This window comes from Hemitrygon akajei, unplaced genomic scaffold (genome assembly GCF_048418815.1).
Source record: "Hemitrygon akajei unplaced genomic scaffold, sHemAka1.3 Scf000089, whole genome shotgun sequence".
NCBI classification, from domain to species: Eukaryota; Metazoa; Chordata; class Chondrichthyes; order Myliobatiformes; family Dasyatidae; genus Hemitrygon; species Hemitrygon akajei.
The window spans coordinates 2,435,752-2,461,724 of NW_027331975.1; the positions used below are offsets into that span (position 1 = coordinate 2,435,752).

General features: G+C 47.7%; 1 protein-coding gene across 1 annotated transcript in view; it reads left to right on the forward strand.

The window, feature by feature from the left end:
- The window catches only part of LOC140722792 (uncharacterized), a 31,383-nt gene that overhangs the window by 179 nt on the left and 5,231 nt on the right, over positions 1-25,973 (forward strand). The window contains exons 2-5 of the mRNA XM_073037458.1: positions 1,882-2,163; positions 2,724-2,890; positions 14,746-14,917; positions 15,014-15,079. Of these exons, the coding sequence (XP_072893559.1) occupies positions 1,882-2,163; positions 2,724-2,890; positions 14,746-14,917; positions 15,014-15,079 (687 nt within the window). The remainder of the gene's footprint in view (positions 1-1,881; positions 2,164-2,723; positions 2,891-14,745; positions 14,918-15,013; positions 15,080-25,973) is intronic.

Consider the following 25,973-nt stretch of genomic DNA (forward strand, 5'->3'; position numbering starts at 1 on the left):
CAGGGCACAGAAAAGTTTCATCAAGCAGTGTCATTTATCCCGCTGGTAAACGGCCTAGAGTAATTGATCAAGCTAACAGTTCCAGCGCAGGGACGTGACACCGGTAATTGTCGAATCACTCCACTCACCATACAAAGCTTCATCTGTGTGAAAGGAGCAGGAGATCTTGAAATAGGTGGTCGTGAGTGAATCACAGGCAGGAATGAGTCTGTGGTCTTGTGGTTTATCTAAATGTCCAAGGTCAGTGTCCGTTTCACCTCCAGAACGGCCCTGATGTGTAAGACATCGCCAACTTTAATTTATAAAACTCAACGCCAGATGATAGGAACATTTACGGGATTTCAGAGATTTTGTGATAACCCAACATTTCAGGGTTTGGAAAGAAAGCTTTCAAGACCCTCCAGGTTTTTATAGGCTGTTGCGCAAAGGAGAACAGGGGTGTTTCCTAAATCTGTTTTCTGTAGCGGAGCGGAGATCATTGCCGGTGTTGGGAATGGCTGAGGTTCAAGAGGCAGCTCATTGTAGATATATTTGTGGTCTGCTTCGGAGTTTTAATACCCCAATGAATGTCTGGGCTGTGGAGAAATGGTGAACGTCAGTTTCTAAATATTTCACTCTTGAGATGATCTTCTACCTGAATTTAAATTCCCAGGGTCTCTGCAGGGAAACCTGTTATAACCAGTGACTAAATGTTTCTGTCACCAATAGAAATTGCGATTGTACTCAAATCTGTGATTCCAGATGGAATAAAAAGATATTACAGCCTGGAAACGGGTCCTTCTGCCCATCTAATTCATGCTGTTCTAAATGTCTGAGCTTGCCCCATTTTCCTGCACTTTTTACCATATTTTCCTTGTAAACTTCTATCCTTTTTCCTGCCCACATGCTCTCAACTTCGTAATTTTATTTCCGTTTGCGGCCTCCTCTGGATGCACCTAATTTATATCCATCACCCATAATGTGAAAAAATGCCCTTTTGGTCCCTTATAAATGTCTGTGCTGAAGTCTTAGACTCCCCTACCTTGTGAAAAAGACTGTGACCACCTACCCTATCTACACCCCTGATCATTTTATGTTCATATATGTGCGTAAGGTCACCCCTCAAGCTTCTGAGCTCCAGGGAAAACATTCCTAGCAGAACCATATAAAACAAAAAAAACAACACCCTAGTCCAGTCCCGTAGTGGTCATTCTCCACTACACACTTTCCAGTTTAGTCACCTCCATCCTATAGATTAGCAACTGCAACTACACACAAAGCTCTCGAAGCAAAACTTTGCCAATGACTAGCATAGTTGTTACATGACGATCATCAGGCGCGGGATAAGATGGGAACCAGGGGAGCGGTCAACATAGATCTCAAGGTAATGGTCAGTCTATGATCCAGGGGACCGGATGATGTGCGTCACAAGGGAATTGTCAGTCTGTGACCAAGGAGACTGGACATCCTGTGACAAAGTGATTGGAGAATGTGTCATTCAGCAATCTGGACCATGTGTAATTGCGTTGCTGGTCTGTGCTTGTCACAGACTACTGGACAGTTAGTGACCCTGGGAGATTTTTGCTTGTGGAAGATAATCGCTGTGATATTTCCCAGTATCACCGGAGACCATTGCAATAAGATCCGTGTCATCCGTGTGTTCAACTGCTGTGAATTCAGTGATTAGCATTACTGTGTCTATCTTGTTATTTTACTGGGCGTGAATGTGTCCAGTCACCGGCTTATCGGAATGGTCACCTGGCAGGATGTACGGTTCACATTAATCAGTACAGTTCCACTCCAAACCTGATCAGCCAGAGTCTCGGCTCCACGGCAGTCTGAATCAATTTTGCTCATCTCTAAATCATACTCGTATAACCTGCAATTCGTCATCTATTTCAGGGGGGAATCTAGCAGGGAAAGCACCAAAGAGACTTTTACCTGGCGGATCATCGAGGGAAGATGATCGGGACACGGGAAGCAAGGTACCAAAGCAGGGTCAGATTGAGAGCAATGTCCCAATGGAATGCAGTCCGGCCGCAGTGGAAGTGGAGCAAAGTCGGCCTAAAGACAGGGATGTCGGAGACACCGATCAGGACCCTGGAACATCCACAAGTGAGGCGACTGTCTATCAGCTCGGAAGCTCATTGAACATGGAATTGTCAAGTCCCCAACAAGGAGCAGGTAAGTGAAATATGGGGGTGATGTGCTCACAGAATCTGGGAGGGAGGAGGGTAAAGATGAGGCCTTGTTGGAGGGTTGGTCAGATGAGAGGGGGAATGTGTGAGTGTGGTACATGTGGTGTAGTGGGCACCCGTTACCCCACTACAGGAAATGTTCTGCCTGCTCTGAGGATTTCTAGGATGTGTATTGGAGGAAATGCAGCTGTCCAGATGAGGAGAGTATTTCTGGAATATGAATCAAGGGGAATGTATCGTCAGGGTGGAGAGAGTATCTCTGGGAAACGAATATTACCTACTGTCCCAGCATTTATTGCCATTCCAAAACTGAAATAGCTGAGTGGGTGGGATGGGGGATGGACTGGTTCGCATTAAATGTGGTCCTTCTTTTACGTAATGCCTAGAATATTGTTGGGTAGGTTTGAAGGCCACTGTTGGAGATGGGGAATTAATCCATTGTTTGTGTCTGTAGGCATGTTCAAGACACGTTCTTTTTGTTGTTCAGTTGGGTGACAGCGGTGGATATTTGAGTTCAAGCCTACATTTTCCTTTCTATATTTACAGAGCCAAAGTTTACAATCTCTGAACTCCTGGCACAGGGGGACGAATATCGACTGTACCAACTGACAACGTTCTACAGAGACAGACTCCAACAAGCGATTGAAGAAAAGGTTGAAAGGCTCGGTTGGATGTTGACAAAGGAGGGACATTTCAGTAGAGAAGAAAATGAGGTGAGTGTAGTTAGTGTATTGTCACTGAACCGCTGGGAATAGTGACCAAAATTAATCTCCTTCACGTTCTACGAGTTCTACATGGGAATGGAGACTTTGATCTCTGACTTGTCTCTCGCCGATCTGGTCTCAGTTGTTAAGGTGGGGAGCACTGGGAACTGCAGGTTCAGCATCACCTTTTCCTCTCACACCTGCTGTATTTATCAGTGTGATATAAGAGCAGTGGCTGCATATCTGGACTGTTGAACAGGCATTCAGTCTAAAATTAATTTAGTATTTTATCTGGACCATCGGTCAAATTCACCTCAGCTCGTTAATCCAGGATGAATATTAAACTGTTAGATAGTACATTGGACCAACCGGCTTCACTGCCGTACTTGAGGGATGGAAAACTGCTAACCACATCTGGTCTGGTCTCTACCTGAGTTCCCGAACAATGAGTGGTTGACTTGTCGTAGTCATAGAAATTTACAGCACAGATGCAGGCCCTTTGGCCCATCTGTTCCATGCTGGAATACTTAAACTACCTATTCCCATTGACCTTCACTGGGCCATGGCGCTCTATACCCTTATCATTCATTCCATCTTAAACGCTTGTACTGCTTGCGCTGCTAGCTAGTTTCGCACTATTAGCACCTTCTGAGTCAATAAGTTTCACCTTTTTACCTCTTGATTTTTTCACTTTCACCCTTTACTGATAACCTCTTGTTGTAGTACCTCTTTACCTCAGCACAAAATGCCTGCTTGTATATATCCTGTCTATACCCCATGACATTTTGTGCACTTCTATCAAATCTCCCCTCAGTCTTCCACGTTCCAATGAATAAAGCCCAGACCCGTTCACTCTTTTCTTATAACTCAGGTCTTCCAGTCCCGACAGCGTCCTTGTCCAGTCACGTCAAGTCAAATTTATTTATAAAGCCCAATTAAAAACCACGCATGTTGACCAAAGTGCTGTACAAAATATAACAGGTAGCTAAAATGACAAATACAAGAAACACAGATAGAAACAACAAGACACTTAGCTTACTGACACAAAATAATCAACACATAAGCCTAGGCACAAGCCAAAAATCAGCCACATCAGGAAGATTCAAACGCTAGTGAAATTTTGAGCCTGGACTTCTAAGAGTCAATGGAGGGGGCATATCTGATAGGGAGGGGAATGCTGTTCCACAGTCTAGGGACTACAACAGCAAAGTCGTATCACCACCGAACTTAAATTTAGATGGTGGGACAGCCAGGAGCCTCAAGCCAGCCGACCTGAGGGACCTAGAAGTAGAATAAGGGGTTAGAAGGTCTGCGTAATTTTTTTTGCGTACTCTTTCAAACTTATTTCCATCTGCCCTGTAGGTAGGTGAGCAGAACTGCACATCATATCAAAGTTAGGCCTCACCAACGTCTTATACAGCATTATATCCCATCTTCTGTCCACAATATTTTCATTTATAAAGGTTAATGCGCAAAGACACTTTCAGATCCGCAACTTGTGCACATTTGCAACCACTCTCAATGACTTATGGACCTGTATTAACAGATCAGTTTGTTCTACTGGTCTCTTTGTGAGATCTACCCTGCTTGGTCCATCCAAAGTACAACATCTTGCACCTGTCTGTATAAAATTGCATCGGTCCCTTTTAATTCCAATTTCCAGTTGGTCTAGATCTCACTGCAAGCTCTTGTAGTCTTATCTTTGTCCACTGCACCTTCCCAATGTTGAAGTCATCAGCAAATTTGCTGATCCTGTTAAACGTAATTTCATCCAGATCATTGATATAGATGACAAACAACAACAGGCACAGCGCCGACCCCCGTGACACTACACGAGTTACAGGCGCCAATCAGAAATGCAACAGTCTATAGTCACACTCTGAATTCCTCCAAAAAGCCAGTGTCTAATCCAGTTTACTACTTCATCTCGGATGCTGAGCAACTGAAACTTCTTGACCGGCCTGCTATGCCGGACCTTGTCAAATAACGTGTTGACGTCTATGTAGACAATATCCACAACCTTCCTTCATCAACTGTCTTGGCAACTTCCTTGAAAATGTCTAAGATAGGTTAGACGTATAAGATCACGCTCTAAGCTGATACGACCACAAACAGCAACAGTTTGACGTAAAAGGGAAGAAGAAAGCACAAACATAAAATAAATCTGCTGACTGGCTGATATCTCATGATCCCAAAAAATCAACAGGTTGTCTTAAAAAGGAAGAAGATCAATAGGTTGTCCTAAGAGGGAAGGGGAAAACGAGTATCTAATAATGAGAGACAAGGATACACCATTTGAGGTCACTCTCCTTGGAGCTCACAAGCAGTGATTGTCTTGTCCTAGATCTGACCTATTCAGCCATGAGTGGCACTTGGAAAATTAAATGTGTTACACCCTTGAGTGACTCTGTTCTCGTTAGGATTCATTGGCAATGTATTTAATTAGACAGGATTTATCCAAAGGCAAGAGAAGACATCTGTAAATATGTATGCTCATCTATAAATTCATCATCCGAAGACATCTGCTTTACTGGTAAACCCTTGAATTGCTTTCACAACTGTAACTCTGTCAGGGTTCAGTCCGGATCGGAGTCCACGTTCCGGGTCTTGATCCGGTCCGGGGGCTCCGGACTCCGGGTCCTGCAGTTGTCCCTCCCGTCACCCGTGATGTATTTAGGGCCCTCCTGGCTCAAGGAGGCACACCTGTAACTCATTGAGCTGCAGGTGTTTATAAGGGGCCTTGGGACTGGGACCAGGCGGGTGGTCGTTTTGTTCTGTTTCCCCGCTGGCTCCGAACACTTCTCTGCATTCTGTTATCCTGCCCGAGCTCAGATCTACTCCTCATCATGCTTCTCTGACCCGTACTAGTACTGCCAGGTTGGTCCGCTCCCCCACCTTTCTTCCCATGCGCTGGTCCCGCTTCTCCGCTCGTTTGTTTTGTTTGCGCGGTCGCGCTCGCTGCCGGCCGTTCCCGATTTTCCCACTAACATGGCTGTTGTGTTGGTCACCCTGAACCTATGCCCGTTCCTACCCCTTACCTCCATCAGGCAGGCCTGGCCGGTCTGCCGCTGCCCGGCAAGGGTTCTACCCTGTCCTCCTCTTCCGCCCGAACCCTGGAATTGTGCTCCGCACCATCCTAGGGGTCCGCGTCGTGCCCAGGTCTCCGGTGTTTCCGCCTGGGGAGGTGGCCTACCCGGGACATATGCGGCCCGCCCAGGGACGGCTCTCTTCTGCCCCGTCCTCCTCTTCCGCCCGAACTCTGAGATCGTGCCCGGCACCCGCCTAGGGTGTTTCGCGTCTTGCCCAGGCCTCCGGTGTTTCCGCCTGGGTGGCGGCCCTACTCAGGACAGATGCGGCCCGCCCAGGCAGGGCTCTCCGCCAGCTTATCTAGCCACCTAGACCTGTCTGCCTGCCTGCCTGAACCCCGGGGACCTGTCTGCCTGCCTGCCTGAACCCCCAGGGACCTGTCTACCTGCCTGCCTGCCTGAACCCTGGGGACCTGTCTGCCTGCCTGCCTGTACACGGGGACCTGTCTACCTGAACTCGAACTCCGGGAGCCCGCTCCGCTCTGCCTGCCTGACACTCTATTTACCTGAACCCCAGCTCTACCCTTAAATGCCACGGCATCCCCATCCTGTCCTCCCCCTAGTACTTCAGTGTCTGCGTCCTTCGTTTGGGTCCATCCGGCCGAGTTCCTTACAAACTCCTCAGACCTGGAAGCAGTGAAACTGAGGGATTATTTCACAGTGCAGTGGACCATCAGGGAATTATGCTGATATATTCCATAATTCTCGTCCATTATTCGTGTTATGGTAAACCTCTCCAATTCCCTAATGGTAACTGTTCTAGGAGATCAATGATTCAAACCCAGGACATCATTGCTTTTATCTCTCAGAGCGATGTCCTAAGCCCATCCATGTTCAGTTGCATCCTCGATTACCTTAATTCCATCATCGGTGTATGTTCTGGTCAGACCACTCGTCTGAGTGCTACCGGTACCATGTAACCCAGTAATACCTGTCGCATGGTTGGATAGTCGGTGACTAAACCAGCTCCCCCACCAGGCTGGCCTGGTGAGGAGGGTGGCTAGACACCCTGCAGGATGAAAAACAAGACCTGCCAAAGAGCGGATGATCCCTCTGTTAGGATCAACGGTCATCTAGCAAACAAGCGCGGAAAGGGTATCCCTCGCATCGAAGCTTGGTCTGGCCATTCACTGCAACAGAACTTCCCCCAGCCGTCCTGGACCCAACCAGGCTGCCGGATCCGGGAGGGGATGTCGAGAGTGTGGATCTGGACCGGTGCAACGCCCTACACACCTAAAATCCACTCTCGCACACGGTTCCTTTCTGAGGAGTGGGGTAGCACCCCACTAACTAACTGAAAGGAACCATCATCATCCTAAGGGATGGAGAGCGAGAGAGAGAGAGAGAGAGAGAGAGAGAGAGAGAGAGAGAGAGAGAGAGAGAGAGAGAGAGAGAGAGAGAGAGAGAGGAGAGAGAGAGGAGAGAGAGAGAGAGAGAGAGAGAGGAGAGAGAGAGAGAGAGAGAGAGAGAGAGAGAGAGAGAGAGAGAGAGAGAGAGAGACGTTGCTTGAAGACGGTTCAATGTTTAATTCATAATTCCTCAGTAAATGAGGAAGCCCATGCCTGCATTCAGGAAGTGATCACCATTTTACAGCATGAGTGCCAGGCAGTAACCATCTCCATCATGAGACAGCCGCACTGATGTTCCTTAATGCTCTGTTGTTTTTACAATCATACCAACATAAGCATTGGAGCACAGATGTGCAATTAGACCCATCGATTCTGCTTCGCCATTACATCATGGGTGATTTAATATCCCTCTCAACCACATTCTCCTACCATCTCTCGGTGAAATTTTCTGATCTGACTAATCAGGAAAGTACCAAACTTTGTTTTAAATATATCTGTAACGCTCACGTTATCAGCAGGTGTATGTCTAGGGGAAAATCCATACACCCGCCAAACCGTGTCTCCTGTATGCGTGGATGCTGTGAAATGCAGACTGGTACCAACTCGCACACACAATATCAGACCGCACAACATGTACGGTTACAAAATACACTTTATAAATCTTACGAGAACTAGGTAATTAATAGAGATACAATATATACGAAAGAAAAAAAAAGAAAAAGCGCCAAAAATTATTAGAGCTCAGTCAATTCGTGCACAACCGTTGGAGCTCAACTATCGAAGTCTTCGGTCCACTAATTGGTCTTCGCCGACGTCCTCGACCCGTTGCCTGGGACCAACCTCGGTGGTCGACCAGAGCGCATCTTGCACGTCCTCCTTCCTCGCGATCTCCCCCTTCACCACCCCAAAAGTACACGCAACACTTGTTTACAGACCCACAGACCCATCTATCCCAATTGGTTAACAAATGAATACAATTCTCATTATCAGTAATTATATCCCAAACAAGCTGTGAGAGAACACACTCTCTCACCAGTTACCACAACAAAGAAGCATTCTTACTTTAAACAAAACAAGAAGCCATTTTGATTAACACACGCAGTAACATAAAGAAGAAACCCCTTACACATCTCTCCCATCAACAAAAGTCATGCCCTCGTGTCGTTACCAGAGTTCCCTAATACTTCTTGCGAGACACAAAACCCAACCCAGGTCCATAAAGAAGAGACATAACTTCCCAAGGCGGTAGAGATCACTCTCGATTCTCCCGGCGCTGCATAGGTCAATCACTCCGGGGGGGTTGGGGTGCCTACTACTCTGAGACCTCCGTACCTCCTCTGCCGACCCTTCCAGCTCTGACACCACTGGGGACACCCCGGGTCTACCTGTCTGACCCTCACTCTCTCCCTCACTGGGATCCCTCTTCACCTGAGAACCCCCTGTCTCGTGTTCGGGTTCCACCCTCTCTCCCCCCATTGCAGGCTGTATCTCTGTCTGCCCCTCAACACCCTCCTTCCTCTCACCTAACTCATTGGGGAAAGGGCCAGGAGCCTCTTCTTTCGGTACTGGGGATTTAGTTAATGGAAACAGGTGCCACACATCTGAATCGTCGTCTTCCGAAACAGTATCCCTTTCCGGGGTGAGGACTGGTCCCGTCTTTTCCGCTGCGGGTTCTTCCCTCGCTCCGCGCCCTTGCAGAGTCCTCATAACAGGCGCAATCTCCCACTCTGGCTCTTGATCCACCTGCACTTCTTGACCCAGGGGCAACAGGTGGTTCCGATGGGGTACCTTGACAGGTCCCTTCCCATCATCTGGTCTCAACCGGTAAACAGGTAGATTCTGCATCTGGCTCTCTACCACACAGGGAGTGGCCGTCCAGCGATCCGCCAATTTGAGCTTACCAGGTAGTCCTAAATTCCGTATAAGGACCCGGTCTCCCCGCAATAGTTGGGCGAACTTCACTTTCTGATCATACCTCCTCTTATTCCTCTGATTCTGCTTGGTGGCCGCCGCCTCAGCCAACTCGGACGCCCTTTTCATCTCTCTCCGCATATCGGACACATACTTCAGATATGGCTTCGAAGGTAATTCAACCGCTTCAGTCCCAAAACACAAGTCAATGGGTAACCTCGCTTCCAGCTCGAACATCAGATAATAGGGCGAGTATCCTGTAGCGTCATTGCGAGTACAATAGTAACAGTGAACCAAATGCCCGATGTGCCAACTCCACCTACTTTTCTGACCAATCTCCAGAGTCCAGAGCATATCCAACAATGTCCGGTTAAACCTCTCGGGCTGAGGATCATCCTGCGGGTGATAGGGTGTGGTCCTGGATTTCTCAACCCTAAACATATCCAGTAATTCATGGATAAGCCGGCTCTTGAAGTCTCGTCCCTGATCACTATGGATCCGCTTGGGGAGGCCATAATGAACAAAGTACTTCTCCCATTACACCTTCGCCACTGCAGTCACTTTCTGATCCTTAGTGGGAAACGCCTGAGCATATCGAGTGTAGTGATCCGTGATGACTAAGACATTCGCAGTGTTGGTGGTGTCTGGCTCAATAGACAGGAAATCTATACACACCAGGTCCAGGGGTCCCTCACTCTGTAAGTGCGACAAAGGAGCCGCCTGCTCAGGCAGGGTCTTCCTCCTGATGCAACGACTGCACTTTTTACAGTATTCTTCAACCTCCCCCCTCATCCCGGTCCTTGAGTAATCCATAGGTCTTTTGCACCCCCAAATGACCGGAATCATCATGCAGTGCCTGGAGCAGTTTTCCGATATTTCTCAGGCGATGACCAGCTGCCAACACCGGAGGTGGTCCGAACGCGCCGTGACCCGGTACAGAACTTGGTTCTTCAACTTTAACCGAGACCATTCCTTCAATATCGGAGACACTAAAACGTGTTTCGCCTTCTCTGCACACGTCGCATCCCCCTTCTCTACCGCTCACCACTCAGCGCCAATGCCCGGGTCATCTCGCTGAGCAGCTGCCACTTCCCCCGGACTTAGTTCCGGAAACTGTTTAGTCTTCAGTTCAGTCAGGTCATAGTAAACTGGGGCAGGGCGTCATCAGAAGCCCCTAATGGGTCCCCTAATCGCTCCGGTCTCCCCTTTCCCTCGGCCTTCACGGTGATAGCAAACTGACACATGGTATTCACTCCAGGGGCAGGAATGCTCACCCACTCCTCGTCCGTCTCCTGTTCCTCATGCTCCCGTCGTGACAAAGCATGCACATCGACATTCTTGCTTCCCGGCGATTCTTAAGGCTTAAATCATATACTGATAAAGCTGCCAACCACCGATGACCTGTGTCATCGAGCTTCGCCGAAGTCAGGATATAAGTGAGAGGATTGTTATCCGTTCTCACCTCAAACTTTGCCCCGTATAAATAGTCGCTCAACTTGTCCACCACCGCCCACTTCAGCACCAGGAACTCTAACTTGTGAGTGGGATAGTTTCTCTTAGATGGCGACAAATTTCGACAAAAAACGCCACCGGACTCAATGCGTCACCCTGTTCCTGGTACAGGACAGCCCCTAGACCCTTTAGGCTGGCATCAGTGTGCAGCACATACCGCTTCCGGGGATCGGCAAAAGCCAACACCGGGCCTGGGTCAGCGCCCTTTTCAGACAATGAAACGCCTCCTCATATTGATCATCCCATCTCGATCCAAAGGCTCCGCCAGGTTCCAGTATCCTCCTGCTTCCTGTCCTTGGTCCCCCTTCCTTTTCTTCCCCACAGGTGGACAGCCACACAATAGCTGATTCAACAGGTGACTCGTTTTTGCGTATCCTTTCACGAATCGCCGGTAATCTGCGTCTGTCTTAGCCGGATTTTTAGCCACTCCTTCTAGCGAAATTATGTGGACAACATAGCCGACCGACGGCTTACGGAACTGGCATTTGTCCAGGGAAAGTTTCAACCCTTTCTCCTTAAGCCGGCCTAACACGTTCAGCAGCCACTCCTCATGTTCACAGGTTACAATTAGATTCCCCCTCATTCTTCCACACTCTAGCCAGTACAGGCGCATCGAGCAATCATTCTCATCAAAATCTGGTTTAATATCACTGGTTCTGTTAGTTTTGATTCCTCTCTGGACTTTCCACAATGTTATCACATACTTTCTCTAATCTGGTTAATAAAACCGTTCACAATATGCAAGAGCCGTCTGGCCAACGTTTGTGCTTGTATTCAAATCCTTTCCAAATTAATGCTGACATTGTTTTTGCCTTTCCCAACACCGACTCAAACTGCACGGAATCCTGCACTAGGTCTGCAGAGACTCTTTACAACTCTGATTTCTGAATTTTCTCAGAGATTCATAGATTCTTCATTATTTCTGCCAAAGTGTATGGCCATGTACCTCCTTATACTACATGCCAATCGCCACTGATCTGTCGATTTTATTCATCGGTCTATGTCCTCCCGCGAAACCCTGCTCCTTCAATGCTTCCTGCCCTTCCCCATATCTTCATAACGCCTGCAATCGTGGCCATAAAGCCTTCAAATCATTGACATAATGGAAAAAGAAACTGTCCCAAAACCAGCCACTGCAGAACACCACTGGTCACCAACATCCAACAAGAAAATGCTCTATTTGTTCCCAATCTGTGCTTCCTGACAGTCAGACAAAATCTGTCTGGAGAAAAACATGGATCCTCTATCAATGCTAGTATCTTTCTTGTCCTACTGTCGGCCCTTGTCTTGTGAAACGGCGTCATGTGGGGCACCTGGTCAAAGGCCCTCGGGAAGTCCAAGTAAACAACTTGCTCGGACTCTCCGTTGTCGATCCAACATACTGTTCTCTCAAAAAATTCCAACACGTCTGTCAGGCAAGATTCCCTTCCATGGATGTTGGCCATTTTTCATCATGTGCTTCCAAATACCCCGAAACCTTATCCTCAATAATCGACTGCTGACATCTTCCCAAACGTTGATCAGACTAACTGGCCTATAATTTAAAATGAAACCCCTCTCCGCTCTCCTCAGGAGTTGTTCCCTCGGCGACTGCCTGGTCCACACGTCCTTCCCAGATCTCCCACCTGGCACTTGTCTCTGCAAGCTTAAGTGCTACACCTGTCCCTACACCTCCTCTCTTACCGCCATTCATGGCCCAAATAAGTCCTTACAGATGAGGCAACACTTCACTTGTGAGTCTGTTGGGGTTATCTATTGCATCCTGTGCAGCCTCCTCTACATCGGCGAGACCCGATACAGATTGGGGGACCGCTTCGTCGAGCACCTACGCTCCGTCCGCCACAACAGACAGGATCACCCGGTTACGACTCACTTCAACTCTGCTTCACATTCCCATTCGGATATGTCCATACATGGCCTCCTCTACTGCCATGATGAGGCCAATTTCAGGTTGGAGGAGCAACACCCTATATGCCGTCTGGGTAGTCTCCAGCCCCTTGGCATGAACATTGAATTGTCCAGCTTCCGGCAATTCCCTCCCTTTCCCTTCCCCCATCCCAGTTTCACTCTGTCTCCACCTCCAGCTGCCTATCACCTCTCGCATAATTCTGCCTTCTTCTACTACACATAGTGCTTTCCCCTTGCATTTCTTCTTCACCTTTCCTGCATATCGTCTCCCTGCTTCTCATCCCTCACCCCTTGATCTTTCCTCTGACTGTTTTTTCAGGTGGCACCTACAAGCCTTCTCTTCCCAGCCTCCCCCCAGTTTCTTTATAGGGACCTGCCTCCTCCCTCTTCAGTCCTGAAGAAGTGTCTCGGCCTGAAACGTTGACTGCTCGTTTCCACGGATGCTGCTCGATCTGCTGAGTTCCTCCAGCGTGTTGTACGTTTTGCTATAATTTAAAATGATTGGTCCTCCGGAACCATTCCAAAATCTAGTGATTCCAGAGAGATCATCACTAATGTCTCCACAATCTCTTCAGCCTCCTCTTTCAGAAGCAATCGGGTGCAGTTGATCTGGACTCCTCTATCTTCAGAACTTTAAGCTTCCCGAGTACCTTCTCCTTAATAATTGAAAACACACTCAACTGCCACCTCACATTCTCAAATATCTGGCACGTTCTAGTGTTTGTTACAGTGAAGACTGATGCAAAATACTTACTAATACCATCCGGCATTTCCTTGTCCCCTGACAGTACCTCTCTACTGTCATTTTCCAGCAGCCCAATATCCACTTTCCTCTCTTCACTCTTCGGACCTTTTGGTAAGCTATTTTACGTTATTAGCTACCCTACATTCATATTTCATGTTTTTCTACATACGGCTTTTTAATTGCCTTCTGTTGGTTTGTAAAAACATCCCAGTCCTCCAGCTTTCTACTATATTTTGCAATATTCTATAGCCTCACCTTTGCTGTTGTGCTGCTTTGACTACCTCGTCAGCCATGGTTGATCATCCTCCCTTTAGAATAATTCTGCATCTTTGTGATCATTTGTCCTGCACCGTCTGAATTGCTCTGAGAAACTTGAACCAATTCTGCTCTGCCATTCTCCCTGTTAGTGTCACATTCGAATTTATATTTGCCCAGCAACAATCTTATGCCTCTGTAATTCCTTTATCCCACTGTAATATGGATACATCTAACTTTTACCTTCTCCCTCTCAAACTGCAGTGTGAGTTCTGTTATTTTATGATCACTGCCTCTTAAGGGTTTATTTAGCTTAAGCTCCCCAATAAAATCAGGTGCAGTACACAACACAGACTCCAGAACCGCCTTTCTCATAGTGGGCTCAACCATAGGTTTCTCTCAAAAACCATCTCATAGGCATTCTATAAATTCCCTCACTTGGGAATTCAGCACCGACATGTTTTCCCAAATCTACCTGTATATTGAAATTCCCCATGACTATTTTTACATTGACCTCTTTACATGCCTCTTCTCTCTCCCACTGGAATTTGTAGCCCACATCCTGGTTACTGTTCCATCAGGGTCATTTTTCCTATGCGCTTTCTTAACATCTACATCATCCAATCCGATATCAACTCTATCTAAGAACATTTCATGTTTTATGACAACAGTCAACCTAACACTTTCACCGAGCTGCCTATCTTTTCTATTAAATATTTATAATTGGATGTAAGCACCCTAATATGATCCTCTTTCAGTCATGATTCAGTGATGCACACCATCCATTTTCTTTTGCTCTCTCGCTCTCCACTCTCTTCCGTTCTTGTTGTCACATCTTTTTGATGTAATGTTGCACATTGATGAACCAGTTTATTAATCACGCAGGGTGTCAGTGAATACTTATTCTTTCACACTATTGATTTAGAATTTCCTTCAGTTACTGTTTCTCTGTTAATGACTGAACCCAGGGAGGATGAGACAGCAGCCCAGTGACTGCATCTGTTCTGAAGCTACCGGGACCATGAACAGATATCTTCCTCCACATTCTCCATGTCTGTCTGTCTGCTCCACAATAAATTCATTGTTTTTCTTTTATAGAAAGTCACTGAGCTGACAGAGAAGGGAAACCGGGCAGAGAGTTCCAGACTCTTCCTCAGTTTGGTGATGGACAAAGGCTCCCAGGCCCGGAGGGCGATGTGGGAATCCTTTGTGATGTGGAGGACTGAGTTACCGAAGTTGGACAAAATACTGAGGGAAATACAGGAACTAGGTATGTTAAAAGCACGCACTGAACACAAAGTCACATTGAAATAAAGAAGTTAATTTATTCTAGCTCTGTTTCCATGGACATTTTTTACTTAAACAGGTCCTGATCCACAGGAATACATGGACATTGCCCAAGGGTTTTCGGAGTTACCCACTCAACTGATCGGTGAGTAATGAAATGCAAGGTTCAAACCACTTTTCAAATGTTATATTGTGACTTGGCGGAATCTGGGAATGAAAATTCACTGTTAATCACTCGGTGATCTCTTGATTCAAATTACAATTCAGAGAATCTCTCGTTGCAGCCTGAATATTCTAAAATGTATTTTCCAGCTATTAAACCAGCTGTTCCAGCTGTTAATGTATTAGTCCATATGTTGGGCCTGCTGAACCCTTCAGTCCAGTTCCTGCTACTCTGGAAGTCCTCATACACCACAGACAGGCTCCTGATACACTGAATCATCCAGTCCAGGTGACCTTTGTATCATCAGACCTTTCAGATTCCGAAACAACTTCTCCCTCGTAATAGAAGCTGCACGCAATTCTGTCCGCTGATACAATTTATATTTTGGAATTTTGCTAGTGACTTCCACAGAGTTTTTCTCAGAAGTCCTTTTCACCCGCTACGGCATCTGCAATTGCTTTTTTCAGCTGTCCGATATCGATCCTCTCTCTTTTTTTAACTCTTTATATATCTGGGAAATAGAAGAAATACTTTGGTATCCTCTCTTATATTATTGACCAATTCCTTGCATTTCCTGCACATTCATGTATATCTAGGAGCATCTATAAAATGGTTGCCTCCGCCATGACACAGGCTGTAAATTCCAGTCACCCTCCACTCTGTGAAAAACTACCCATAAGTGCTGTAACTTTACCCCATCTCATCATAAACAAATGCCCTCTGGCATTAGACCCCAGTCATATACGGAAAAAAAACAAGAAATTACAGGCTGTCTACCCAAACTCTTATCTGTCGAACTTGTACACCTCTGTCAGATCTCTAATTGAACTCCAGAGTAAACAAACCAAGTTTATCAAACCTCTACTTGTAGCACATGCCACCGAATCCAGGCAACACCCTGATGAACCTGTTCTGCACCCTCTCCAATCCTTCCAAAAGCTGGACAATCAGAAATGAATGCAATACTCCAGATGCACCCTAAAACCATAAGACTTAGAAGCAGAATTAAACCTTTCAGCTCAGTGAATTTCCTCCACAATTCCTCTCTACCCCCGTTATCCTGCCTTCTCCCAGTAAACGTTGACCCTTTTCCTAATCAGGAACATGTTAAATATACCCAATGACTTGTCTTCTTCAGCTGTCTATGACAATAATTTCACAGATTCACCACCTGCCTGTGAACGAAATGTCTCCCAGTGTGGGCCCCCAGCAGCCAGGAAATTTCACTACAGTTCCCAAGCATGTTAATGTTCTTTGAACCTCCCACGTGGGACCTTATCAAACACCCTTCTAATATGCAAGCATGTGTAACTTCATCCATCACCTTTGTTACCTCCTGGAAGGACACAATCAAGTTAGCAAGATTCTAACCCCGCCCAAAGCCTCGCTGCTGAACCTTCAAACATTCTCTTTTTCATATTCCCATGGGACAGAAGATATAAAAGGCTGAAGGTATGTACTACCGGCCTCAAGGACAGTGTTAATTCTGCTTTCATTGGGAATATTATGTTATTATGTTACTATGTTATTACTGGCTCTTAATAAGACAACTTTATATATAAAATCCTAACAAAGTGCATTTCGTAACTAATAACCAGTCACTTAGCTAACCACAATATACGTACAGAAGAGCAGAAAGATACCGATAGGGGATGAACGGATTTAAGGAACAATATATTATGTAATTCTATATCAAGGCCTGAGGAAAGCAGAAATCTTACAATGTTATATTGTCTATCAAAAATCATTTCATTTTGTCTCTCACATGGTTAGGAGAAGTTCCTAAAATATGCATGCAATACTTGTGAAATGTATGCAACATCTGATGAAGCGTTGGTGTACAATACTCTTCCTATTAACAACCACAAAGGAACAGCCGCCGTTATCAAAATAAATGGAGGCATTTTGCAGAGTGACTCATTGTCCACTATGGTTTTGGACAACAGACAATAGAAATTAGGTGCAAAAGTAGAGCATTCGCCCCTTCTAGCCAGCACCGCCATTCACTCTGATCATGGCTGATCTTGCACAAACAGTACCCCGTTCCTGCCCTCTCCCCATATCCCTTGACACCGCTATCTATAAGTGGTCTATCTAACTCTCTCTTGAATGCATCCAGAGACTTGGCCTCCACTGCCTTCTGGGGCAGTGCATTCCACATATCCACGACTCTCAGGGTGAAAAAGTTTTTCCGCATCTTAGTTCTAAATGGCCTACCCCTTATTCTTAAACTGTAACCTCTAGTTCTGGACTCATCCATCAGCGGGAACATGCTTCCTGCCTCCAGCGTGTCCAATCCCTTAATAATCTTATATGTTTCAATCAGATCCCCTCTCATCCTTCTAAATTCCAGTGTATACAAGCCCAGTCGCTCCAATCTTTCAACATATGAAAGTCCCGCCATTTCGGAAATTAACCTTGTGAACCTACCCTGCACTCCCTCAATAGCAAGAATGTCCTTCCTCAAATTTGAAGACCAAAACTGCACACAATACTCCAGGTGGGGTCTCACCCGGGCCCTGTACATAAAGGCCAGCATGCCATTGGCTTTCTTCACTGCCTGCTGTACCTGCATGCTTGCTTTCATTGACTGATGTACAAGAACACCTAGATCTCGTTGTACTTCCCTTTTTCCTAACTTGACTCCATTTAGATAATAATCTGCCTTCCTGTTCTTGCCACCAAAGTAGATAACCTCACATTTATGCACATTAAACTGCATCTGTCATACTCGCCCAACCTGTCCAAGTCACCCTGCATTCTCATAACATCTTCCTGACATTTCACACTGCCACCCAGCTTTGTGTCATTAGTAAATTTGCTAATGTTACTTTTAATCCCTTCATCTAAATCATTAATGTATTGTAAAGAGCTGCGGTCCTAGCACCGAACCTTGGTGTACCCCTCTGGTCACAGCCTGCCATTCCGAAAGGGGCCCGTTAATCGCTACTCTTTGTTTCCTGTCAGCCAGCCAATTTTCAATCCATGTCAGTACTCTGCCCCTAATACCATGTGCCCTAATTCTGCCCACTAATCTCCTATGTGGGACTTTATCAAAAGCTTTCTGGAAGTTCAGGTACACGACATCCTCTGGCCTTCTCCCCATATCCCTTGACTCCGCTATCTTTAAGAGCTCTATCTAATTCTCTCTTGAAGGCATCCAGAGAATTGGCCTCCACTGCCTTCTGAGGCAGAGCATTCCACAGATCCAAAACTCACTAAGTGAACAAGTTTTTCCTCAACTCCGTTCTGAATAGCCTACCCCTTATTCTTAGACTGTGGCCTCTGATTCTGGACTCTCCCAACATCGGCAACTTGTTTCCTGCCTCCAGCTTGTCCAATCCCTTAATAATCTTATATATTTCAATCCCATCCCTCTCATCCTTCTAAATTCTGGTGTACAAAAGCCCAGCCGCTCCAAACGTTCAACATATAACAGTCCCGCCATGTCGGGAATTAACCTCGTGAACCTACGCTGCACTCCCTCAATAGCAAGAATGTCTTTCCTCAAATTTGAATTCCAAAGCTGCACACAATTCTCCAGGTGTGGTCTCACCAGAGCCCTGTACAGCTGCAGAAGGACCTCTTTGCTCCTGTACTCAACTCCTCTTGTTATGAAGGCCAACATGTCATTAGCTCTTTTCACTGCCTGTTGTACCTGCACGCTTACTTTCAGTGACTGATGAACACTTGTTTTGTCTGGCTTTAAACCCACTCTCTAATTTGGTGAAATAGACAGCAATCGGGTATCAAATTAAAAAAAACAAAGACGAATTATACCTTGACACAGCTATGCAGAGATGATTTGAAATTAGTTACTCTTGATTCAGTAAAGCTAAAACTATCAATTCAAATAATGGAACTAATTTCCCAAGAAAAAAACATGAGCTTTAGACGAGAAAAGTACAGAAAAATAACATAAAGGAACGTGCAATAGAGCCAGGAGAATATAAAACCGATGGAAGAATATGAAACATATACAGGGGTGTCAAACTCATTTTAGGTCACGGGCCGGATTGAGCAAAATGCAGCTTCATGCGGGCCGGATCAGTCGGACGCGTGCGAACGCAGCTTTCGTTGCCTCCGTTTTTTCAGCCTGCTCTCATGTGTCTCAGTCTCTGCTATAACTACAAATTGTTTCACTTTACAAATTCAGTTTCTTATGAAGAAGACTGCCGAGCAAGACTGCTGAATAAACACTAAAAACCCTGGAAAAACTGGTACCTGAATAAACTCAGCATTAGCCATATCATACGCCATAGGCGCTTCGATTACTGGGGCCAGCTTTAATAGTAATTAGATATTATCTCGCGGGCCAAAGATAATTCCACCGCGGGCCGGATTTGGCCCGTGGGCCTTGAGTTTGACATATATGATCTACAATATAATCAAACAAAGAAAATATGCTATCGTGTGATAAAACAAAATCTTTCAACAAAATTTACTTCAAGGCTTAAGAAAATCTGCCATCTGCCAAACACAGCTGAACAGTAAAACTATAACAAAGGTACTAAACACTACCTATGCCCGTATTGATAGTCTTTCGGTGTAATATCCTGATCTGAAACAGATCTGAAAGGTATGGAAAGAAAAATAAGAACTTAAATAACCATTTTTAGAAAATACCATGTGCACTTAGATTAACCCGAGCTAGGACAATATGAGGAAATGAATAAAAAAATGACACAACAGTCAGATTAATGTTCTCGGAATCAGGGTTAATATTACCAATGCATGTTGTGAAAATTGTTTTTCTGCTCCAGCAGCTCAATTACAGTAAACCGTGTGTGGTGAGCGTGTATACATGTATACAATTATAGAAAGATAATTAATCAGTCTGATGGCCTGGTGGAAGAAGCTGTCCCGGACCCTGCTGGTTCTAGCTTTTATGCTACGGTACCATTTCCCGGATGGTAGCAGCTGCAACACTTTGTGGTTAGAGTGACTTGTTTTCTCAATTATTCTTTGGGCCCTTTTACACTCCTGTCTCTGTAAATGTCCTGAATACTGGTAAGTTCACAACTACAAATCCACTGGGCTGTCCATACCACTCTCTGTAGAGTCCTGCGATTGGTGGAAGTACAATTCGCATACCAGGTAGTGATTCAGGCAGGCAGGATTCTCTCAATTGTGCCCCTGTGGAAGATCCTTAGGATTTGGAGACCCCTACCGAACTTCTTCAATCATCTGAGGTCAAAGAGGCGCTGTTGTGCCTTTTCCACGACAGAGCCGGTATGTACAGACGGCATGAGATTCTTGGTGATGTGTATGCCGAGTAACCGAAAGCTGTTCATCCTCTCTACCCCAGATCCATTGATGTAAGTAGGGGTTAGTCTATCTCTATTCCTCCTGTAGTCCACAACCAGGTCACTTCTTCTCTATACGCTGCCTTGTTATTAGCTGAGTTTAGGCCAATCAATGTAGTGTCGTCAGCAGATTGGAGCTGTGGGTGGCGACACAATCATGGGTATACAGACAGTAAAGGAAGGGGCTTAGGATATAGCCCTGAGGGACATTTGTGTTTAGGGTCAGAGAGGCAGAGTTGAAGCAGCCCACTCTTACACCCTGCCGGCAATCTGACAGCAAGTCCAGGATCCAGCTGCACATAGTAAGGACTCAGAGCTTCCTGTTAAGCCTGTAGGGAATTCTGGTGTTCAATGCTGAACTGTAGTTCAAGAACAACATTCTCACATAAGCATCCTTCTCCAGATGTGTAACGACGGTGTGTAGAGCTGTGGCTATTGCATCATCTGTCGATCGGTTGTGTCGGTAGGTGAATTTAGGGGTTCCAGTGTGGGTGGTAGCAAGCTGCAGATGTAGTCCTTGACCAGCCTCTCAAAGCGTTTGTTTATTATTGAGGTGAGTGCAACAGGACACCAGTAGACATGTTACCTTGGTCTTTTAGGTAGGGACAATGGAGGATGTTTTGAAGTAGGAGGGCATTCTACACTGGGAGAGGGAGAGATTTAAAATTGTCTCTAATCACTCCTGCTAGTTGTGCTGCGCACATCCCGAGTACCCGCCATAGGATGCCGTCCGGTCCCGCAGCCTGGCGATTGTCCACTTGTTGGAAACACCTGCGAACTTCAGCCTCAGAGATGACCAGGTCGATTTGGCGGCTCTCGTCAGGGGCTCAGTGTTGGCGATTTCGAACTGAGCGGAAAAAGATTTAGCTCCTCTGGGAGAGGCAGCGATGTTGGCAGCACCACTGCGCTTAGCTTTTGCGCCTCGATCTTGTCCCTGTATTGGCGTTTCGCTGCCTTGATGATTTTACCGCATTTCTTGAGCTCCTGCTGTTTACCAGCAACGTAAGCTGTCTGCCGCACGTTAAATGCTATTCTTACGGAACTGCGGATCCAGGAATTCTGGTTTGGGTAGATCGTGACCGATATCTGGAGAACAACACCCACGATACACTTCCGGATGAAGCTCTTGTGTCCTGGTCCGGTCCGTGTGGTCTGCGTTCTGGTTCACTCCGGACTCCGAGTCTACTGACTGTCCGTTGTTTCAAATGGGCTTAATCACAGGCACCTGATTCTCATAATGGGGCAGGAATACAGGTGGCCCTGGATTCGAGTGTGGTTGCTGGTTCATCTCGTCGCTATCCTGTCCTTGTCTACGTAGGGTAAATCAGGACGTCCTTGCCGTTACCCTATGGTGGGATCTGTCCCTTCCTGTTCTTGCCTCCGTTGGGTAAGTCAGGCCGTCTTTGCTGTTACCCTGAGGCTGGACTGTTCATTTTCTTCCCTCTGAAGCCTAGCCTGAAGCCCTCCCGGCTACCCACGCCTGTAGGCCTGCCGGCTACCCACCTCTGAAGCCTTGCCGTCAACATCGCCTGCGTGCTCGCCTGTACTGCCTCCAAGTTCAGCCGCTGGAGTGAGACCGGAGCCTTGCCACACCAAAAGAAGGAACTATCTATCGTTGAGCTTGGAACTGTATATTTGTGTCCCTGTGTTTAGTGTCCGTGTATGAGTCCCGGCCCTATGTCCTGTCAACAAGGAGGCTTCCCGGCTCTGTGTTCAGTGTTCCTGTCCTCAAGTCCAAGGATCAGTGTTCCCGGTCTCCAGTCCAAGGCTCAGTGTTCCCGTGCTCCAGTCCAAGGCTCAGTGTTCCCGGTCTCCAGTCCAAGGCTCAGTGTTTCTGTGTTCCAGTCCAAGGCTCAGTGTTCCTGTGCTCCACTCCAAAGCTCAGTGTTCCTGTACTCCAGTCCAACGCTCAGTGTTCCCGGTCTCCAGTCCAAGGCTCAGTGTTCCTGTGTTCCAGTCCAAGGCTCAGTGTTCCTGTGTTCCAGTCCAAGGCTCAGTGTTCCTGTACTCCAGTCCAACGCTCAGTGTTCCCGGTCTCCAGTCCAAGGCTCAGTGTTCCTGTGTTCCATTCCAAGGCTCAGTGTTCCCGGACTCCAGTCCAAGGCTCAGTGTTCCTGTGTTCCAGTCCAAGTCTCAGTGTCCCCGTGCTCATGTCCAAGGCTCAGTGTTCCCGTGCTCCAGTCCAAGGCTCAGTGTTCCTGTGTTCCAGTCCAAGTCTCAGTGTCCCCGTGCTCATGTCCAAGGCTCAGTGTTCCCGGACTCCAGTCCAAGTCTCAGTGTCCCCGGGCTCCAGTCCAAGTCTCAGTGTTCCCGTGCTCCAGTCCAAGGCTCAGTGTTCCCGTGTTCCAGTCCAAGTCTCAGTGTCCCCGGGCTCCAGTCCAAGGCTCAGTGTTCCCGTGCTCCAGTCCAAGTCTCAGTGTCCCCGGGCTCCAGTCCAAGTCTCAGTGTTCCCGTGCTCCAGTCCAAGTCTCAGTGTCCCCGGGCTCCAGTCCAAGTCTCAGTGTCCCCGGGCTCCAATCCAAGGCTCAGTGTCCCCGGGCTCCAGTCCAAGTATCAGTGTCCCCGGGCTCCAGTCCAAGGCTCAGTGTCCCCGGGCTCCAGTCCAAGTCTCAGTGTCCCCGGGCTCCAGTACAAGTCTCAGTGTCCCCGGGCTCCAGTCCAAGTCTCAGTGTCCCCGGGCTCCAGTCCAAGGCTCAGTGTCCCCGGGCTCCAGTCCAAGTCTCAGTGTCCCCGGGCTCCAGTCCAAGTCTCAGTGTCCCCGGGCTCCAGTCCAAGTCTCAGTGTCCCCGGGCTCAAGTCCAAGGCTCAGTGTTCCAGTGCTCAAGTGCAATGCTCCCTGGAGGTTCCACTCCGTGTCCAAAGATCCGAGGAGGTTCCACTCCATGTCCAAGGCTCGTTGGAGATTCCAGTCCGTGTCCAAGTCCACGTTGTAGCCTAGGCTCTGAGTACTGGTCTCGTCCAGGGTTTGTGTCCTTGTTCAAATACGCCTCTCCACGCTTTTGCTTTGCTCTCCCTCGACCTAGGCTCTGCATTCCTGCTCTCCCTCGATCAAGACTAAGTCTGAGCTTCATGTCCTCCTCCAGCCGTGGAGTCCCGCGTCCTGCCCCCACATTCCGTCCCGTTGCCTTGCTACGACAAGTCCTCGCAAGTGTCCGGAGTCCGAGCCCGAGTCAAGATCCCGGTTCCGGGTCCCTGTCCAGTCTTGGCTCGGAGTCCTTGCCCAGGTTTCTAGTTCCTAGTTCCCAGATCCTAGTTCCTCGTCCAGGTCCCACTTTCCTAGTCTAGCCCTAGCCCAGGCCTAGAATCCTAGTCTTGTACAGGGCCTGTGTCTTGTCCGTTGTCGTTTCTTCCCCACTTCCCTTGCTTTCTGATACACCTAGTCCTGTCCCCCGTACTTCAGTGGCTGCGTCTTGCATTCGGGTCCGTCCCACCATATAACAGAACGAACCAGCCATACATGGACACAGCAACGCCGACGCCGTCCAACTCTCGTCATCCTGGCTTCCCTCCTGATTGAATACACACCCCACCCCCCGCCATCCAGGTTGTCCTTAGTCCTGGAGAGCCTGTTAGGTAGCCCGGATGCTCCCATAGAGGGGGGCGGGGACGTTGGTTCTCATATTGCGGCTGGGTTCGAGTATGGTTGCTGCTTCGTCTCGTCGCTATCCTGTTCTTGCCTCTGTGGAATAAGTGAGTTTTCTTGCCGTTACACTATGGTCGGATCTGTCCTTTCCTGTCCTTGCCTCCGTTGAGTAAGTCAGGCCATCTTTGCCATTACCCTGAGGCTAGACTGTTCACATCCTTCCCTCTGAAGCCTGTCCTGAAGCCCTGCCGGCGACCTACGCCTGAAGCCCTATCGGCAACCTCGTCTGTATTGCCGTCAGGTTCAGCCGCCGGAGTGCGACCGGAGCCTTGCCACGCCAACAGAAGCAACTATCTATCGTTGAGCTTGGAACTGTCTCTTTGTGTCCCCGTGTTTAGTGTCCGTGTATGAGTCCCAGCCCTATATGTCCTGTCCCCAAGGAGGGTTCCAGAATCCGTTTAAAGCCCTGGCCCTGAGTCCAGTTCCCAAGGAGGGGACCAGTCTCTGGGTTCTGTGTTCCCGCTGTCAGGTCCAAGGCTCAGTGTTCCTGTGCTCAGGCCCAAGGCTCAGTGTTCCTGTGCTCAGGTCCGAGGCTCCGAGGAGGTTCCATTCCGTGTCCAAGGCTCAGTGTTCCTGTGCTCAGGCCCAAGGCTCAGTATTCCTGTGCTCAGGTCCGAGGCTCCGAGGAGGTTCCATTCCGTGTCCAAGGCTCCGAGTAGGTTCCAGTCCATGTGCAAAGTTCCGAGGAAGTTCCAGTCCGTGTCAAAGTCCAAGTCGCAGCATAGTCCCTGAGTCCTGGTCTCGTCCAGGACTAGTGTCTGTGTCGAGCTACGCCTCTCCCCGCGACTGCTTTGCTCTCCCTCGATCAAGACCAAGTCTGAGCTTCATGCCCTCGTCCAGCCGTGGAGTCCCGCGTCCTGCCCCGACGTCCAGTCCTGTTGACTTGCCACTCCCAGCCCTTGCCTGGATCCGGAGACCGAGCCCGAGTCAAGACCCAGGTTCCGTGTTCCTGTGTAGTTTCTGGATGGAAGTCCTTGCCCAGGTTCCTAGTTCCTCATCCAGGTCCAACTTTCCTAGTCTAGCCCTAGCCCATGCTCCAGATCCAAGTATCGTCCAGGGCCTTGTCTTGTCCATTGTCGTTTCTTCCCCACTTTCCTTGCTTTCAGATACACCTAGTCCTCTCCATAGGACTTCAGTGTCCGTGTCTTGCATTTGAGTCCGTTCCCAACGCTCACCTTATGACATCTTGAACCTTTCCGTGATGATCCGTTGGCCTTCTACCTTAGTGACATTCTGCTCTGCATTTTCTCGGCAACTGCAACACAGTTTCCCTGAACTATTCTGTTCGGTGTTCATTGTACGACCTCATTGCACCAATGTGATGTGATGATCTATTTGGATCGCAGGCAGAAATGATTTCCATTTTACCGTGGTGAATGTGACAATAAATCAATTTATCAATTTATTGTTGACAATAATACAGCGCCCCTTAATTGCTTAAGATTGTTATTCCGTGAGGTAGAGGTGTGGATAAGATCCCATGTCCTATTAAATTCTCTCAATAGCATCGGAATTAAATATCCTCTGTGACCAAGTCTAGCTCCTGGCCTTCATGTGTGGCCTAGCTACTAAGCCCGGTGGAAGCGTTTTATCCGAGAGCAGACAGGCCGGAGGCGGGTTACTGGGCCTTACAACTGGTCGCGTCCGGAAGATGGGTTTCGTCAGACACGAATGGCAGCTAATCCAGTGGATGGGGAACTCTGATCTCAATCCTCTGCTGCCTTGCAACTCTACCCCTCACAGGTGTAAAACCCTAGAGCTGGAGCTCCTAAGGCAGTCTTATGTTGTGCTCAGTGCAAACTGGCTGCTCCTGTGATGCTTCTGCTCCCAAGCCGTATCAGTTTGTGTGCATCAGATGCATGGAGAGGGGAGCGTGCTACATGGGAAACAGCTTGCTCTCCAAATTGCAGTGTCTTGGTTTGCGTAT